The 20,662-nt window shown below is 47.4% G+C and overlaps 1 protein-coding gene across 1 annotated transcript in view; it reads right to left on the minus strand.

The window, feature by feature from the left end:
- LOC140076241 (serine protease 27-like) overlaps nt 1-20,662 on the minus strand; it is a 61,899-nt gene that overhangs the window by 13,040 nt on the left and 28,197 nt on the right. The window contains exons 2-5 of the mRNA XM_072122762.1: nt 7,158-7,184; nt 6,924-7,086; nt 6,573-6,838; nt 5,297-5,469 (exon numbers count right to left, since the gene is read on the minus strand). Coding sequence (XP_071978863.1) covers nt 5,297-5,469; nt 6,573-6,838; nt 6,924-7,086; nt 7,158-7,184 — 629 coding nt within the window. The remainder of the gene's footprint in view (nt 1-5,296; nt 5,470-6,572; nt 6,839-6,923; nt 7,087-7,157; nt 7,185-20,662) is intronic.

Here is a 20,662-nt window from a genome sequence, read left to right on the forward strand (position 1 = left end):
GTGTAGCAAGATAGAAGAGCAGGGAGAGGTGGGGAGACAGTACAGAGAAGTGTCCTCATGTAGCAGGATAGAAGAGAAGTGTGGGGGAGCTGCAGATAGTACAGAGAAGTGTCCCCATGTAACAGGATAGAAGAGCAGGGAGATGTGGGGAGACAGTACAGAGAAGTGTCCATGTGTAACAGGATAGAAGAGCAGGAAGAGTGGGAGAGACAGTACAGAGAAGTGCCCTGTGTAGCAGGATAGAAGAGCAGGGATAGGTGAGGAGACAGTACAGAGAAGTGTCCCCATGTAGCAGGATAGAAGAGCAGGAAGGGGGAGAGACAGTACAGAGAAGTGTTCTGTGTAGCAGGATAGAAGAGCAGGAAGGGGGGTAGACAGTACAGAGAAATGTCCCTGTGTAACAGGATAGAAGATCAGGGAGATGTGGGAAGACCAGACAGAGAAGTGTCCCCATGTAACAGGATAGAAGAGTATGGAGAGGGGGAGAGACAGTAGAAAGAAGTGTCCTCGTGTAGCAGGATAGTAGAGTAAGGAGAGGGGGAGAGACAGTACAGAGAAGTGTCCCCGTGTAACAGGATAGAAGAGCAGGGAGATGTGGGGAGACAGTACAGAGAAGTGTCCCCATGTAACAGGATAGAAGAGTATGGAGAGGGGGAGAGACAGTACAAAGTAGTGTCCCTGTGTAGCAGGATAGAAGAGTAGGGAGCGGGGGAGAGACAGTACAGAGAAGTGTCCTCGTGTAACAGGATAGAAGAGCAGGGAAAGGGGGAGAGACTGTACAGAGAAGTGTTCATGTGTAGCAGGATAGAAGAGCAGCGGGAGGTGGGGAGACAGTACAGAGAAGTGTCCCCATGTAGCAGGATAGAAGAGCAGGGAGATGTGGGGAGACAGTACAGAGAAATGTCCCCATGTAGCAGGATAGAAGAGAAGTGTGTGGGAGCTGCAAACAGTACAGGGAAGTGTTCCCGTATAACAGGATAGAAGTGCAGGGAGAGTGGGGGAGACAGTACAGAGAAGTGCCCTGTGTAGCAAGATAGAAGAGCAGGGAGCGATGGGGAGATAGTACAGTGAAGTGTCCCCATGTAGCAGGATAGAAGAGAAGTATGAGGGAGCTGCAGATAATACAGAGAAGTGTCCCCATGTAACAGGATAGAAGAGCAGGGAGATGTGGGGAGACAGTACAGAGAAGTGTACCTGTGTAACAGGATAGAAGAGCAGGAAGAGTGGGAGAGACAGTACAGAGAAGTGTCCCCATGTAGAAGGATAGAAGAGCAGAAGGAGGGGGAGAGACAGTACAAAGAAGTGTCCCTGTGTAGCAGGATAGAAGAGTAGGGAGAGGGGGAGAGACAGTACAGAGAAGTGTCCCTGTGTAACAGGATAGAAGAGCAGGGAAAGGGGGAGAGACTGTACAGAGAAGTGTTCATGTGTAGCAGGATAGAAGAGCAGGGGGAGGTGGAGAGACAGTACAGAGAAGTGTCCCCATGTAGCAGGATATAAGAGCAGGGAGGTGTGGGGAGACAGTACAGAGAAGTGTCCCTGTGTGGCAGGATAGAAGAGAAGTGTGTGGGAGCTGCAGACAGTACAGAGAAGTGTCCACATGTAGCAGGATAGAAGAGCAGAAGGAAAGGGAGAAAGTACAGAGAAGTGTCCCTGTATAACAGGATAGAAAAGCAGGGAGATGTGGGAGAGACAGTACAGAGAAGTGTCCCCCTGTAGAAGGATAGAAGATCAGGGAGAGGGGTAGAGATGGTACAGAAAAGTATCCCCATGTAAGCAGGTTAGAAGAGCAGGGAGATGTGGGGAGACCGGACAGAGAAGTTTCCCCGTGTAACAGGATAGAAGAGTAGTGAGAGGGGGAGAGACAGTACAAAGAAGCGCCCTCATGTAGCAGGATAGAATAGTAGGGAGAGGCGGAGAGACAGTACAAAGAAGTGTCCTCGTGTAGCAGGATAGAAGAGTAGGGAGAGGGAGAGAGACAGTACAGAGAAGTTTCCCCATGTAGCAGGATAGAAGAGCAGGGAGATGTAGGGAGACAGTACAGAGAAGTGTTCCCGTGTAACAGGATAGAAGAGCAGTGAGAGGGAGAGAGACAGTACAGAGAAGTGTTCCCGTGTAGCAGTAGAGAAGAGCAGTGAGAGGTGGGGAAACAGTACAGAGAAGTGTCCCTGTGTAGCAGGATATAAGAGCATTGAGAGGGAGAGAGACAGTACAGAGAAGTGTTTCTGTGTAGAAGGATAGAAGAGCAAGGAGATGTTGGGAGACAGTACAGAGAAGAGTCCCTGTGTAACAGGATAGAAGAGCAGGGAGAGGGGGAGAGACAGTACAGAGAAGTGTCCCTGTGTAAAAAGATAGAAGAGAAGTGTGTGGGAGCTACAAACAGTACAGAGAAGTGTTCCCGTGTAACAGGATAGAAGTGCAGGGAGAAGGGGACAGACAGTACAGAGCAGTGCCCTGTTTAACAGGATAGAAGAGCAGTGAGAGGGAGAGAGACAGGACAGAGAAGTGCTCCCGTGTAGCAGGAGAGAAGAGCAGGGAGAGGTGGCGAGACAGTACAGAGAAGTGTCCCTGTGTAGCAGGATAAAAGAGCAGGGAGAGGGGGAGAGACAGTACAGAGAAGTGTCCCTGTGTAGCAGGATAAAAGAGCAGGGAGAGTACAGAGAAGTGTCCCCGTGTAACAGGATAGAAGAGAAGTGTGTGGGAGCTGCAAACAGTACAGGGAAGTGTTCCCATGTAACAGGATAGAAGTGCAGGGAGAAGGGGACAGACAGTACAGAGCAGTGCCCCGTGTAGCAGGATAGAAGAGCAGTGAGAGGGAGAGAGACAGGACAGAGAAGTGTTTCCGGGTAGCAGGAGAGAAGAGTAGTGAGAGGGGGAGAGACAGTACAAAGAAGCACCCTCGTGTAGCAGGATAGAAGAGCAGGGAGATGTGGGGAGACAGTACAGAGAAGTGTACCTGTGTAACAGGATAGAAGAGAAGTGTTTGGGAGCTGCAAACAGTACAGGGAAGTGCTCCCGTGTAACAGGATAGAAGTGCAGGGAGGTCGGGAGAGACAGTACAGAGAAGTGCCCTGTGTATCAGGATAGAAGAGAAGGGAGATGTGGGGAAACAGTACAGAGAAGTGTACCTGTGTAGCAGGATAGAAGAGCAGGGATAGGTGGGGAGACAATACAGAGAAGTGTCCTTGTATGGCAGGATAGAATAGAAGTGTGTGGGAGCTGCAGAGAGTACAGAAAAGTGTCCCCATGTAGCAGGATAGAAGGGAAGAAGGAGGGGGAGAGACAGTGCAGAGAAGTGTCCCTGTATAACAGGATATAAGAGCAGGGAGATGTGGGAGAGACAGTACAGAGAAGTGTCCCCATGTAGAAGGATAGAAGATCAGGGAGAGGGGGAGAGATGGTACAGAAAAGTCTCCCTGTGTAGCAGGATAGAAGAGCAGGGAGATGTGGGGAGACCGGACAGTGATGTTTCCCCGTGTAACAGGATAGAAGAGTAGTGAGAGGGGGAGAGTCAGTACAAAGAAGCGCCCTCGTGTAGCAGGATAGAAGAGTAGGGAGAGGGGGAGAGACAGTACAAAGAAGTGTCCCTGTGTAGAAGGATAGAAGAGCAGGGAGAGGGGGAAAGACTGTACAGAGAAGTGTCCCCGTGTAGCAGGATAGAAGAGCAGAAGGAGGGGAGAGACATTACAAAGAATTGTCCCTGTGTAGCAGGATAGAAGAGTAGGGAGAGGGGGTGAGACAGTACAGAGAAGTGTCCCCGTGTAACAGGATAGAAGAGCAGGGAAAGGGGGAGAGACTACAGAGAAGTGTTCATGTGTAGCAGGATAGAAGAGCAGGGGGAGGTGGGGAGACAGTACAGAGAAGTGTCCCTGTGTGGCAGGATAGAAGAGAAGTGTGTGGGAGCTGCAGACAGTACAGAGTAGTGTCCCCATGTAGCAGTATAGAAGAGCAGAAGTAGGGGGAAAGACAGTACAGAGAAGTGTCCCCATGTAGCAGGATAGAAGAGCAGAAGGAGGGGGAGAGACAGTACAAAGAAGTGTCCCTGTGTAGCAGGATAGAAGAGTAGGGAGAGGGGGAGAGACAGTACAGAGAAGTGTCCCCCTGTAGCAGGATAGAAGAGCAGCGAAAGGGGGAGAGACTGTACAGAGAAGTGTCCCCATGTAGCAGGATAGAAGAGCAGTGAGATGTAGGGAGACAGTACAGAGAAGTGTCCCTGTGTGGCAGGATAGAAGAGAAGTGTGTGGGAGCTGCAGACAGTACAGAAAAGTGTCCCCATGTAGCAGGATAGAAGGGAAGAAGCAGGGGGAGAGACAGTGCAGAGAAGTGTCCCTGTATAACAGGATAGAAGAGCAGGGAGATGTGGGAGAGACAGTACAGAGAAGTGTCCCTGTGTAGAAGGATAGAAGATCAGGGAGAGGGGGAGAGATGGTATAGAAAAGTGTCCCCATGTAGCAGGATAGAAGAGCAGGAAAGATGTGGGGAGACCGGACAGAGAAGTTTCCCCGTGTAACAGGATAGAAGAGTAGTGAGAGGGGGAGAGACAGTACAAAGAAGCACCCTCTTGTAGCAGGATAGAAGAGTAGGGAGAGGGAGAGAGACAGTACAGAGAAGTTTCCCCGTGTAGCAGGATAGAAGAGCAGGGAGATGTAGGGAGACATTACAGAGAAGTGTCCCCGTGTAGCAGGATAGAAGAGCAAGGAGATGTGGGGAGACAGTACAGAGAAGTGTCCCTGTGTAACAGGATAGAAGAGAAGTGTGTGGGAGCTGCAAACAGTACAGGGAAGTGTTCCCGTGTAACAGGATAGAAGTGCAGGGAGAAGGGGACAGACAGTACAGAGCAGTGCCCCGTGTAGCAGGATAGAAGAGCAGTGAGAGGGAGAGAGACAGTACAGAGAAGTGTCCCCGTATAGCAGGATAGAAGAGCAGGGAGAGGTGGGGAGACAGTACTGAGAAGTGTCCCGTGTAGCAGGATAGAAGAGCAGTGAGAGGGAGAGACAGTACAGAGAAGTGTCCCTGTGTAACAGGATAAACAAGCAGGAAGAGGTGGGGAGACAGTACAGAGAAGTGCCCTAGGGGCTTATTTACATAGTTTTAAAGCCTTTTTGGTTTAAAACAAGGGCATGAAAAGCTAAAAAAAATCAGTTCCTGCCAAAGGGGGTGTATGCCAGCATGTAAATGCTGGGTTTACAACCCTTCATCCTGGTAGCAGTTGTCCTTTAAATTCTAAAGCATTGTCTGCAGCCTGAGAGCACACAGATGTGCAGTGTCCCTGTCTACATGTCATCTTGTGTTCAGTTACCTGGCAGGCGTCCTTCTGGCCATCCTTGAATCCTGCACAGATCATGTCCCACTGGATTAGGGTGGCGTTAGCAGCTGCTGTGGGGTTATTGGTGTGGTACAAAGAATCACACGCCCCTCGATCTATGATGGGGAGCTGGACCTTTTGTAGCGTCTGAGGTGATGGGAGACTCACTGGAGAAACACAAATGATTTTGGTTAGATCCCTTGTTGTCGCTGCCCTCTGGCGGTCCCCCCTGTGATGGCTCAACCCATCTGACCCTCAAGAAGTAGAGGTAGAAGCTGCACGAGATCCAGTAGATGTTGTGTTCCAGAAGAAGTTTACGGAGAAAAAAGGGTCCAAAAGAAAAACTGCCTAAAATGCCTTGCGCCTCATTTATTAAGGTTTTTGGACATGTTTTGACACTTTTTTGACTAAGGGGGCATAGTCTCTTAAAAAAGAGGCGTGGACAGGTGGAAAATAGTCTATGCGCCAAAAATTAAAGAGGGTGTGCCCCATTGTGGTCTCCTAGACCTTTATTTGCGCCCTGTGTGTCGCCCCAGATGCTCCGCTCATCTGCTGAGGACAACTGAAAACTACAGCAAAAATATAATAGTGAGCAGGAGTAGGACCTACCTGTCTTCATGGAGAACACCCCACTAGCTCATGGCCTCATTACTTGTGTGCAGGGGACCTTACACTGCACCAGAATCTATCATCACATTGATAAATCTGGTGCAACCAAAGACGATCTCAACACTGGTGGTACCCACATTGTTACAACCCCCCCCCCCCCCACCACCCCCCCTCCATCTCTATATTCTGCAGGAACTAAGATAACACAAGTCAGATGATGCTGGGCCAAGCAGAATGCCAGAACAATTTAGGGGCAGAAAAAGGAAGCATAGAAATGTGCTGAACGTCTGCAGCGATCGTCTCCTATTCGCCTCATTCTTCTCAAGAACATTTTATGGTCTTCAAGCTTCTGTTAGCATCCATGTCTCTTTTCATGTTGCAGGTTATCCTCTTCATATCCTTCTTCTCCTTCCCCATGATGGTCCTTCTCACTGAGGAGCACTTTCCATGCTACGTCTAATCTGGGATAAAGCCTTAGACTGCTTTATGGACTTGGGTCAGTGTGTTATAGGTCGTACTCATTCACGTCCAGCTTCCCCAGGAGACACCCAACCCTTCTCTGGATCGTGGTTTATATGAGGTCCCATAACTATTCCCACAGATGAGATTGCATCGCCCCATTAACACTTTCAGACTTGTTCCTACGATTATTTGCCATTACCTCCAGATTTGATGGATCCCCATCCCGTCACAAAGCAGTTCAGGTCACTGGGGAACTCGACATCTTGGGTGGGGACGCAGATGGGCATGACATAATCTGAGTACTGCACTGGATTCTGGAGCTTGATGAGAGCGATGTCCCCGCTGGAGCCTGGACGCTGGTAGATTGGGTGGATGTATATGGTGCTCACTGCAGACATGATGCCCGTGGGCACAGACAGCTGGTAGGCTCCCAGGTTCACCAAGTAATCTGAAGGTGTGAAGGGTCTGGTGAGGGAAGAGGAGGACAGTAGAGTGAGTGTGGACAGTGTGGATCCTGGGGGTCTCAAGACACGGTGATGCCACCTCTTACCGGATGAAGCAGTGGGCTGCGCTCAGCACCCATTGGCTGTCTATCAGGACTCCTCCACAGATGTGGTAGCCATTTTTTCTCAGGCTTATCTGCCAAGGCCACTCGCCATAGAAGGCATCCTGTCCACCAACGATGCGATCTGATGTCACCGGCTTTCCACAACCTACGAAGATCCAGCAAGCTGTCACTGTCTACAGACGTCACGTAGTATGGGGGGAGAGGAGCGGAACTTACCTGCGTAACCCCAAGCAGACGCCAAGCCTGCAAGAGAAAGAAGGGCTCAGTGTGTAATCTGCCAGGACATTACGTGATACATCACTGATACTATAGGCCACAGATACATCACTGATACTACAGGCCACAGATACATCACTGATAGTACAGGCCACAGATACATCACTGATACTACAGGCCACAGATACATCACTGATACTACAGGCCACAGATACATCACTGATACTACAGACCACAGATACATCACTGATACTACAGGCCACAGATACATCACTGATACTACAGGCCACAGATACATCACTGATACTACAGGCCACAGATACATCACTGATACTACAGGCCACAGATACATCACTGATACTACAGGCCACAGATACATCACTGATAGTACAGGCCACAGATACATCACTGATACTACAGGCCACAGATACATCACTGATACTACAGACCACAGATACATCACTGATAGTACAGGCCACAGATACATCACTGATACTACAGGCCACAGATACATCACTGATACTACAGACCACAGATACATCACTGATACTACAGGCCACAGATACATCACTGATACTACAGGCCACAGATACATCACTGATACTACAGGCCACAGATACATCACTGATACTACAGGCAACAGATACATCACTGATACTATAGGCAACAGATACATCACTGATACTACAGGCCACAGATACATCACTGATACTATAGGCAACAGATACATCACTGATACTACAGGCCACAGATACATCACTGATATTATAGGCCATAGATACATCACTGATACTTTAGGCCACAGATACATCACTGATACTACAGGCCACAGATACATCACTGATACTACAGGCCACAGATACATCACTGATACTACAGGCCACAGATATATCACTGATACTATAGGCAACAGATACATCATTGATACTACAGGCCACAGATACATCACTGATACTACAGGCCATAGATACATCACTGATACTACAGACCACAGATACATCACTGATACTACAGGCCACAGATACATCACTGATACTACAGGCCACAGATACATCACTGATAGTACAGGCCACAGATACATCACTGATACTACAGGCCACAGATACATCACTGATACTACAGGCCACAGATACATCACTGATACTACAGACCACAGATACATCACTGATACTACAGGCCACAGATACATCACTGATACTACAGGCCACAGATACATCACTGATACTACAGGCCACAGATACATCACTGATACTACAGGCCACAGATACATCACTGATACTACAGGCCACAGATACATCACTGATAGTACAGGCCACAGATACATCACTGATACTACAGGCCACAGATACATCACTGATACTACAGACCACAGATACATCACTGATAGTACAGGCCACAGATACATCACTGATACTACAGGCCACAGATACATCACTGATACTACAGACCACAGATACATCACTGATACTACAGGCCACAGATACATCACTGATACTACAGGCCACAGATACATCACTGATACTACAGGCAACAGATACATCACTGATACTATAGGCAACAGATACATCACTGATACTACAGGCCACAGATACATCACTGATACTATAGGCAACAGATACATCACTGATACTACAGGCCACAGATACATCACTGATATTATAGGCCATAGATACATCACTGATACTTTAGGCCACAGATACATCACTGATACTACAGGCCACAGATACATCACTGATACTACAGGCCACAGATACATCACTGATACTACAGGCCACAGATATATCACTGATACTATAGGCAACAGATACATCATTGATACTACAGGCCACAGATACATCACTGATACTACAGGCCATAGATACATCACTGATACTACAGGCCACAGATACATCACTGATAGTACAGGCCACAGATACATCACTGATACTACAAGCCACAGATACATCACTGATAGTACAGGCCACAGATACATCACTGATACTATAGGCCACAGATACATCACTGATAGTACAGGCCACAGATACATCACTGATACTACAAGCCACAGATACATCACTGATAGTACAGGCCACAGATACATCACTGATACTACAGGCCACAGATACATCACTGATACTACAGGCCACAGATACATCACTGATACTACAGGCCACAGATACATCACTGATAGTACAGGCCACAGATACATCACTGATAGTACAGGCCACAGATACATCACTGATACTACAGGCCACAGATACATCACTGATACTACAGGCCACAGATACATCACTGATACTACAGGCCACAGATACATCACTGATAGTACAGGCCACAGATACATCACTGATACTACAGGCCACAGATACATCACTGATACTACAGACCACAGATACATCACTGATACTATAGGCCACAGATACATCACTGATACTACAGGCCACAGATACATCACTGATACTACAGGCCACAGATACATCGATGGAGGAAGCCACAGCACGCCGAGAAGTCCAAAGTATAAAGGCTTTATTTACATAGAAGGCATAGAATTCGCAACGTTTCGATTCACAATTAATCTTTCTCAAGCATGCTTGAGAAAGATTCATTGTGAATCGAAACGTTGCGAATTCTATGCCTTCTATGTAAATAAAGCCTTTATACTTTGGACTTCTCGGCGTGCTGTGGCTTCCTCCATCGATGTCTCAGACTACAGGTTCAGGTACCAGAATCTTTGGCTGCGAGCACCCAACTATCTGAACTCATGTGCAGATTTTTTGATTGCTGTCTTACTTTTCTTCTTTTTTACAGGCCACAGATACATCACTGATACTACAGGCCACAGATACATCACTGATACTACAGGCCACAGATACATCACTGATACTACAGGCCACAGATACATCACTGATACTACAGGCCACAGATACATCACTGATACTACAGGCCACAGATACATCACTGATACTACAGGCCACAGATACATCACTGATACTACAGGCCACAGATACATCACTGATACTACAGGCCACAGATACATCACTGATAGTACAGGCCACAGATACATCACTGATACTACAGGCCACAGATACATCACTGATACTACAGGCCACAGATACATCACTGATACTACAGGCCACAGATACATCACTGATACTACAGACCACAGATACATCACTGATACTACAGGCCACAGATACATCACTGATACTACAGGCCACAGATACATCACTGATAGTACAGGCCACAGATACATCACTGATACTACAGACCACAGATACATCACTGATACTACAGGCCACAGATACATCACTGATACTACAGGCCACAGATACATCACTGATACTACAGGCAACAGATACATCACTGATACTATAGGCAACAGATACATCACTGATACTACAGGCCACAGATACATCACTGATACTACAGGCCACAGATACATCACTGATACTATAGGCAACAGATACATCACTGATACTATAGGCAACAGATACATCACTGATACTACAGGCCACAGATACATCACTGATACTACAGGCCACAGATACATCACTGATACTATAGGCAACAGATACATCACTGATACTACAGGCCACAGATACATCACTGATACTACAGGCCACAGATACATCACTGATACTTTAGGCCACAGATACATCACTGATACTACAGGCCACAGATACATCACTGATACTACAGGCCACAGATACATCACTGATACTACAGGCCACAGATACATCACTGATACTACAGACCACAGATACATCACTGATACTACAGGCCACAGATACATCACTGATACTACAGGCAACAGATACATCACTGATACTATAGGCAACAGATACATCACTGATACTACAGGCCACAGATACATCACTGATACTACAGGCCACAGATACATCACTGATACTATAGGCCACAGATACATCACTGATACTATAGGCCACAGATTCATCAATGATAGTACAGGCCACAGATACATCACTGATAGTACAGGCCACAGATACATCACTGATATTATAGGCCACAGATACATCACTGATACTATAGGCAACAGATACATCACTGATACTACAGGCCACAGATACATCACTGATACTACAGGCCACAGATACATCACTGATACTTTAGGCCACAGATACATCACTGATACTACAGGCCACAGATACATCACTGATACTACAGGCCACAGATACATCACTGATACTACAGGCCACAGATACATCACTGATACTACAGGCCATAGATACATCACTGATACTTTAGGCCACAGATACATCACTGATACTACAGGCCACAGATGCATCACTGATACTACAGGCCACAGATACATCACTGATACTTTAGGCCACAGATACATCACTGATACTACAGGCCATAGATACATCACTGATACTTTAGGCCACAGATACATCACTGATACTACAGGCCACAGATGCATCACTGATACTACAGGCCACAGATGCATCACTGATACTACAGGCCACAGATACATCGCTGATAGTACAGGCCACAGATACATCGCTGATACTACAGGCCACAGATACATCACTGATACTACAGGCCACAGATACATCACTGATACTACAGGCCACAGATACATCACTGATACTACAGGCCACAGATACATCACTGATAGTACAGGCCATAGATACATCACTGATACTACAGGCCACAGATACATCACTGATACTACAGGCCACAGATACATCACTGATACTACAGGCCACAGATACATCACTGATACTACAGACCACAGATACATCACTGATACTACAGGCCACAGATACATCACTGATACTACAGGCCACAGATACATCACTGATACTACAGGCCACAGATTCATCACTGATAGTACAGGCCACAGATACATCACTGATACTACAGGCCACAGATATATCACTGATACTACAGGCCATAGATACATCACTGATACTACAGGCCACAGATACATCACTGATAGTACAGGCCATAGATACATCACTGATACTATAGGCAACAGATACATCACTGATACTATAGGCCACAGATACATCACTGATACTTCAGGCCACAGATACATCACTGATACTACAGGCCACAGATACATCACTGATACTACAGGCCACGGATACATCACTGATACTATAGGCCACAGATACATCACTGATACTACAGGCCACAGATACATCACTGATACTACAGGCCACAGATACATCACTGATACTACAGGCCACAGATACATCACTGATACTACAGGCCACAGATACATCACTGATACTACAGGCCACAGATACATCACTGATATTATAGGCCACAGATACATCACTGATACTACAGACCACATATACATCACTGATACTACAGGCCATAGATACATCACTGATACTACAGGCCACAGATACATCACTGATATTATAGGCCACAGATACATCACTGATACTACAGGCCACAGATACTTCACTGATAGTACAGGCCACAGATACATCACTGATACTACAGGCCACAGATACATCACTGATACTATAGGCAACAGATACATCATTGATACTACAGGCCACAGATACATCACTGATACTACAGGCCATAGATACATCACTGATACTACAGGCCACAGATACATCACTGATATTATAGGCCACAGATACATCACTGATACTACAGACCACAGATACATCACTGATACTACAGGCCACAGATACATCACTGATACTATAGGCAACAGATACATCACTGATACTACAGGCCACAGATACATCACTGATACTACAGGCCACAGATACATCACTGATACTACAGGCCACAGATACATCACTGATACTACAGGCCACAGATACATCACTGATACTACAGGCCATAGATACATCACTGATACTTTAGGCCACAGATACATCACTGATACTACAGGCCACAGATGCATCACTGATACTACAGGCCACAGATACATCACTGATGCTACAGGCCACAGATACATCACTGATACTACAGGCCACGGATACATCACTGATACTATAGGCCACAGATACATCACTGATACTACAGGCCACAGATACATCACTGATAGTACAGGCCACAGATACATCACTGATATTATAGGCCATAGATACATCACTGATACTACAGGCCACAGATACATCACTGATATAATAGGCCACAGATACATCACTGATACTATAGGCAACAGATACATCACTGATACTATAGGCCACAGATACATCACTGATACTTCAGGCCACAGATACATCACTGATACTACAGGCCACAGATACATCACTGATACTACAGGCCACGGATACATCACTGATACTATAGGCCACAGATACATCACTGATACTACAGGCCACAGATACATCACTGATACTATAGGCCACAGATACATCACTGATACTACAGGCCACAGATACATCACTGATACTACAGGCCACAGATACATCACTGATGCTACAGGCCACAGATACATCACTGATACTACAGGCCACGGATACATCACTGATACTATAGGCCACAGATACATCACTGATACTATAGGCAACAGATACATCATTGATACTACAGGCCACAGATACATCACTGATACTACAGGCCACAGATACATCACTGATATTATAGGCCATAGATACATCACTGATACTATAGGCCACAGATACATCACTGATACTACAGGCCACAGATACATCACTGATACTACAGACCACAGATACATCACTGATACTATAGGCCACAGATACATCACTGATACTATAGGCCACAGATACATCACTGATACTACAGACCACAGATACATCACTGATACTACAGACCACAGATACATCACTGATACTACAGGCCACAGATACATCACTGATACTACAGGCCACAGATACATCACTGATACTATAGGCCACAGATACATCACTGATACTACAGGCCACAGATACATCACTGATACTACAGGCCACAGATACATCACTGATACTATAGGCCACAGATACATCACTGATACTATAGGCCACAGATTCATCACTGATAGTACAGGCCACAGATACATCACTGATACTATAGGCAACAGATACATCACTGATACTACAGACCACAGATACATCACTGATACTACAGGCCACAGATACATCACTGATACTATAGGCAACAGATACATCACTGATTGTACAGGCCACAGATACATGACTGATACTATAGGCCACAGATACATCACTGATACTATAGGCCACAGATTCATCACTGATAGTACAGGCCACAGATACATCACTGATACTACAGGCCACAGATACATCACTGATACTACAGGCCACAGATACATCACTGATAATACAGGCCACAGATACATCACTGATACTACAGGCCACAGATACATCACTGATACTACAGGCCACAGATACATCACTGATAGTACAGGCCACAGATTCATCACTGATAGTACAGGCCACAGATACATCACTGATACTACAGGCCACAGATACATCACTGATACTATAGGCAACAGATACATCACTGATACTACAGGCCACAGATACATCACTGATACTACAGGCCACAGATACATCACTGATACTATAGGCAACAGATACATCACTGATTGTACAGGCCACAGATACATGACTGATACTATAGGCCACAGATACATCACTGATACTATAGGCCACAGATTCATCACTGATAGTACAGGCCACAGATACATCACTGATACTACAGGCCACAGATACATCACTGATACTACAGGCCACAGATACATCACTGATAATACAGGCCACAGATACATCACTGATACTACAGGCCACAGATACATCACTGATACTACAGGCCACAGATACATCACTGATAGTACAGGCCACAGATACATCACTGATACCACAGGCCACAGATACATCGCTGATACTATAGGCCACAGATACATCACTGATACTACAGGCCACAGATACATCACTGATAATACAGGCCACTGTCTACAGGAGAGACAGTTTAGAGATGTGTCCCAATGTAACACAATAGAAGAGCAGGGACAGGGGAGAAACAGTACAGAGAAGTGTTCCCGTATTGCAGGGTAGAAGAGCAGGGAGAAGGGGGAGAGACAGTACAGAGAAGTGTCCCCATGAAGCAGAATAGAAGAGCAGTGAGAGGGAGAGTGACAGTACAGAGAAATACCCCTGAGTAGCAGGATAGAAAAGCAGAGAGAGGGGAAAAGACAGTACTGAAAAGTGTTCCCGTTTAGCAGGATAGAAGAGCAGGAAGAGACAGTACAGAGAAATGTCCCCATGTAGCAGGATAGAAGAGCAGGGAGAGAGGGGGAAGACAGTTCTGAGAAGAGTCCCCGTGTAGCAGGATAGAAGAGAAGTGTGTAGGAGCTGCTCACAGGACAGAGAATTGTCCCTTTGTAGTAGGATAGAAGAGCAGGGAGAGGGGGAAAGACAGTACAGAGAAGTGTCCCTGTGTAGCAGGATAGAAGAGCAGGGAGAGAGGGGGAAGACAGTTCTGAGAAGAGTCCCCGTGTAGCAGGATAGAAGAGAAGTGTGTAGGAGCTGCTCACAGGACAGAGAATTGTCCCTTTGTAGTAGGATAGAAGAGCAGGGAGAGGGGGAAAGACAGTACAGAGAAGTGTCCCTGTGTAGCAGGATAGAAGAGAAGTGTGTAGGAGCTGCTCACAGTACAGAGAAGTGTTCCCGTGTATCAGGATAGAAGAGCAGGGATAGGTGGGGAGACAATACAGAGAAGTGTCCCTGTGTAGCAGGATAGAAGAGATGTGTGTAGGAGCTGCTCACAGTACAGAGAAGTGTCCCTGTATAGCAGGATAGAAGAGATGTGTGTTGCGGAGAGACAGTACAGAGTAGTGTCACTGTGTACCAGGATAGAAGAGAAGTGTGTAGGAGCTGTTCACAGGACAGAGAATTGTCCCTGTGTAGCAGGATAGAAGAGAAGTGTGTGGCAGAGACACAGTACAGAGTAGTGTCCTCGTGTAAAAGGATAGAAGAGTAGGGAGAGGAGGAGAGACAGTATAGAGAAGTGTCCTCGTGTAACAGAATAGAAGAGCAGGGAGAGGGGGAGAGACAGTACAGAGTAGTGTCTCGTGTAACAGAATAGAAGAGTAGGGAGAGGGGGAAAGACAGTACAGAGAATTTTCCCCTAGTAGCAGGATAGAAGAGCAGGGAGAGGAGGAGAGACAGTACAGAGAAGTGTCCCCATGTAACAGGATAGAAGAGATGTGTGTGGTGGAGAGACAGTACAGAGTAGTGTCCTCGTGTAAAAGGATAGAAGAGCAGGGAGAGGGGGAGAGACTGTACAGAGAAGTGTCCCGTGTAACAGGATATAAGAGCAGGGAGAGGGGGAGAGACAGTACTGAGAAGTGTCCTGTGTAGCAGGATAGAAGAGCAGGGAGAGGGGGAGAGACAGTACAGAGTAGTGTCCTCGTGTAAAAGGATAGAAGAGCAGGGAGAGGGGGAGAGACAGTACAGAGAAGTGTCCCGTGTAACAGGATAGAAGAGCAGGGAGAGGGGGAGAGACAGGACAGACAAGTGTCCTCAAGTAGCAGGATAGAAGAGCAGGGAGAGGGGGAGAGACTGTACAGAGAAGTGTGCCTGTGCAGCAGGATAGAAGAGCAGGGAGAGGGGGAGAGACAGTACAGAGAAGTGTGCCTGTGCAGCAGGATAGAAGAGCAGGGAGAGGGGGAGAGACAGTATAGAGAAGTGTCCTCGTGTAACAGAATAGAAGAGCAGGGAGAGGGGGAGAGACAGTACAGAGTAGTGTCTCGTGTAACAGAATAGAAGAGTAGGGAGAGGGGGAAAGACAGTACAGAGAAGTGTCCCCCTGTAACAGGATAGAAGAGCAGGCAGAGGGGCAGAGACAGTACAGAGAAGTGTTCCCGTGTGACAGGATAGAAGAGCAGGGAGAGGAGGAGAGACAGTACAGAGAAGTGTCCTCGTGTAACAGGATAGAAGAGCACGGAGAGGTGGGGAGACAGTACAGAGAAGTGTCCTCGTGTAGCAGGAAAGAAGAGAATTGTGTAGGAGCTGCTGACAGGACATAGAAGTGTCCCCCATTATAGAAGGATAGAAGAGATGTATGTTGTGGAGAGACAGTACAGAGAATTGTCCCTGTGTAGCAGGATAGAAGAGAAGTGTGTGGCAGAGAGACAGTACAGAGAAGTGTCCCTGTGTAGCAGGATAGAAGGGATGTGTGTGGCGGAGAGACAGTACAGAGTAGTGTCCCGTGTAACAGGATACAAGAGCAAGGAGAGGGGGAGAGACAGTACAGAGTAGTGTCCCTGTGTAACAGGATAGAAGAGCAGGGAGAGGAGGAGAGACAGTACAGAGTAGTGTCCTGTGTAACAGAAGAGAAGAGCAGGGAGAGGGGGAGACAGTACAGAGAAGTGTCCTGTGTAACAGAAGAGAAGAGCAGGGAGAGGAGGAGAGACAGTACAGAGTAGTGTCCTGTGTAACAGGATAGAAGAGCAGGGAGAGGGGGAGACAGTACAGAGAATTGTCCCTGTGTGGCAGGATAGAAGAGCAGGGAGAGGGGGAGACAGTACAGAGTAGTGTCCTGTGTAACAGAAGAGAAGAGCAGGGAGAGGGGGAGACAGTACAGAGTAGTGTCCTGTGTAACAGAAGAGAAGAGCAGGGAGAGGGGGAGACAGTACAGAGTAGTGTCCCTGTGTAACAGGATAGAAGAGCAGGGAGAGGGGGAGACAGTACAGAGTAGTGTCCTGTGTAACAGAAGAGAAGAGCAGGGAGAGGAGGAGAGACAGTACAGAGTAGTGTCCTGTGTAACAGGATAGAAGAGCAGGGAGAGGGGGAGACAGTACAGAGTAGTGTCCTGTGTAACAGAAGAGAAGAGCAGGGAGAGGAGGAGAGACAGTACAGAGTAGTGTCCTGTGTAACAGAAGAGAAGAGCAGGGAGAGGGGGAGACAGTACAGAGTAGTGTCCTGTGTAACAGAAGAGAAGAGCAGGGAGAGGAGGAGAGACAGTACAGAGAAGTGTCCCCATGTAACAGGATAGAAGAGATGTGTGTGGTGGAGAGACAGTACAGAGTAGTGTCCTCGTGTAAAAGGATAGAAGAGCAGGGAGAGGGGGAGAGACTGTACAGAGAAGTGTCCCGTGTAACAGGATATAAGAGCAGGGAGAGGGGGAGAGACAGTACTGAGAAGTGTCCTGTGTAGCAGGATAGAAGAGCAGGGAGAGGGGGAGAGACAGTACAGAGTAGTGTCCTCGTGTAAAAGGATAGAAGAGCAGGGAGAGGGGGAGAGACAGTACAGAGAAGTGTCCCGTGTAACAGGATAGAAGAGCAGGGAGAGGGGGAGAGACAGGACAGAGAAGTGTCCTCAAGTAGCAGGATAGAAGAGCAGGGAGAGGGGGAGAGACAGTACAGAGAAGTGTGCCTGTGCAGCAGGATAGAAGAGCAGGGAGAGGGGGAGAGACAGTATAGAGAAGTGTCCTCGTGTAACAGAATAGAAGAGCAGGGAGAGGGGGAGAGACAGTACAGAGTAGTGTCTCGTGTAACAGAATAGAAGAGTAGGGAGAGGGGGAAAGACAGTACAGAGAAGTGTCCCCCTGTAACAGGATAGAAGAGCAGGCAGAGGGGCAGAGACAGTACAGAGAAGTGTTCCCGTGTGACAGGATAGAAGAGCAGGGAGAGGAGGAGAGACAGTACAGAGAAGTGTCCTCGTGTAACAGGATAGAAGAGCACGGAGAGGTGGGGAGACAGTACAGAGAAGTGTCCTCGTGTAGCAGGAAAGAAGAGAATTGTGTAGGAGCTGCTGACAGGACATAGAAGTGTCCCCCATTATAGAAGGATAGAAGAGATGTATGTTGTGGAGAGACAGTACAGAGAATTGTCCCTGTGTAGCAGGATAGAAGAGAAGTGTGTGGCAGAGAGACAGTACAGAGAAGTGTCCCTGTGTAGCAGGATAGAAGGGATGTGTGTGGCGGAGAGACAGTACAGAGTAGTGTCCCGTGTAACAGGATACAAGAGCAAGGAGAGGGGGAGAGACAGTACAGAGTAGTGTCCCTGTGTAACAGGATAGAAGAGCAGGGAGAGGAGGAGAGACAGTACAGAGTAGTGTCCTGTGTAACAGAAGAGAAGAGCAGGGAGAGGGGGAGACAGTACAGAGTAGTGTCCTGTGTAACAGAAGAGAAGAGCAGGGAGAGGAGGAGAGACAGTACAGAGTAGTGTCCTGTGTAACAGAAGAGAAGAGCAGGGAGAGGGGGAGACAGTACAGAGTAGTGTCCTGTGTAACAGAAGAGAAGAGCAGGGAGAGGGGGAGACAGTACAGAGTAGTGTCCTGTGTAGCAGGATAGAAGAGCAGGGAGAGGGGGAGACAGTACAGAGTAGTGTCCTGTGTAACAGAAGAGAAGAGCAGGGAGAGGGGGAGACAGTACAGAGTAGTGTCCTGTGTAGCAGGATAGAAGAGCAGGGAGAGGGGGAGACAGTACAGAGTAGTGTCCCTGTGTAACAGAAGAGAAGAGCAGGGAGAGGGGGAGACAGTACAGAGTAGTGTCCTGTGTAACAGAAGAGAAGAGCAGGGAGAGGAGGAGAGACAGTACAGAGTAGTGTCCTGTGTAACAGAAGAGAAGAGCAGGGAGAGGAGGAGAGACAGTACAGAGTAGTGTCCTGTGTAACAGAAGAGAAGAGCAGGGAGAGGGGGAGACAGTACAGAGTAGTGTCCTGTGTAACAGAAGAGAAGAGCAGGGAGAGGAGGAGAGACAGTACAGAGAAGTGTCCTGTGTAACAGAAGAGAAGAGCAGGGAGAGGGGGAGACAGTACAGAGTAGTGTCCTGTGTAACAGAAGAGAAGAGCAGGGAGAGGGGGAGACAGTACAGAGTAGTGTCCTGTGTAACAGGATAGAAGAGCAGAGAGAGGGGGAGACAGTACAGAGTAGTGTCCTGTGTAGCAGGATAGAAGAGCAGGGAGAGGGGGAGACAGTACAGAGTAGTGTCCCTGTGTAACAGAAGAGAAGAGCAGGGAGAGGGGGAGACAGTACAGAGTAGTGTCCTGTGTAACAGAAGAGAAGAGCAGGGAGAGGAGGAGAGACAGTACAGAGTAGTGTCCTGTGTAACAGAAGAGAAGAGCAGGGAGAGGAGGAGAGACAGTACAGAGTAGTGTCCTGTGTAACAGAAGAGAAGAGCAGGGAGAGGGGGAGACAGTACAGAGTAGTGTCCTGTGTAACAGAAGAGAAGAGCAGGGAGAGGGGGAGACAGTACAGAGAAGTGTCCTGTGTAACAGGATAGAAGAGCAGGGAGAGGGAGAGAGACAGGACAGACAAGTGTCCTCAAGTAACAGGATAGAAGAGATGTGTGTGGCGGAGAAACAGTACAGAGAAGTGTCCTCGTGTAGCAGGAAAGAAGAGAAGTGTTTAGGAGCTGCTGACAGGACAGAGAAGTGTCCCCCATTGTAGTAGGATGACTACAATGGTGTCTGAGGAGGATACTGGGCAGAATTACCGGGGCAGCAGTAAAGTGATCATTAAGGAGCAGGAACTCAGCTCATGACAGATGGTTGTAGCTTAGGACAATGCGCTAGAATTAAGGCGCAACAACTGGACTTGAGCGCAAAACAGTTACAC

Source organism: Engystomops pustulosus, chromosome 8 (genome assembly GCF_040894005.1).
Source record: "Engystomops pustulosus chromosome 8, aEngPut4.maternal, whole genome shotgun sequence".
In the NCBI taxonomy this organism is placed as follows: domain Eukaryota; kingdom Metazoa; phylum Chordata; class Amphibia; order Anura; family Leptodactylidae; genus Engystomops; species Engystomops pustulosus.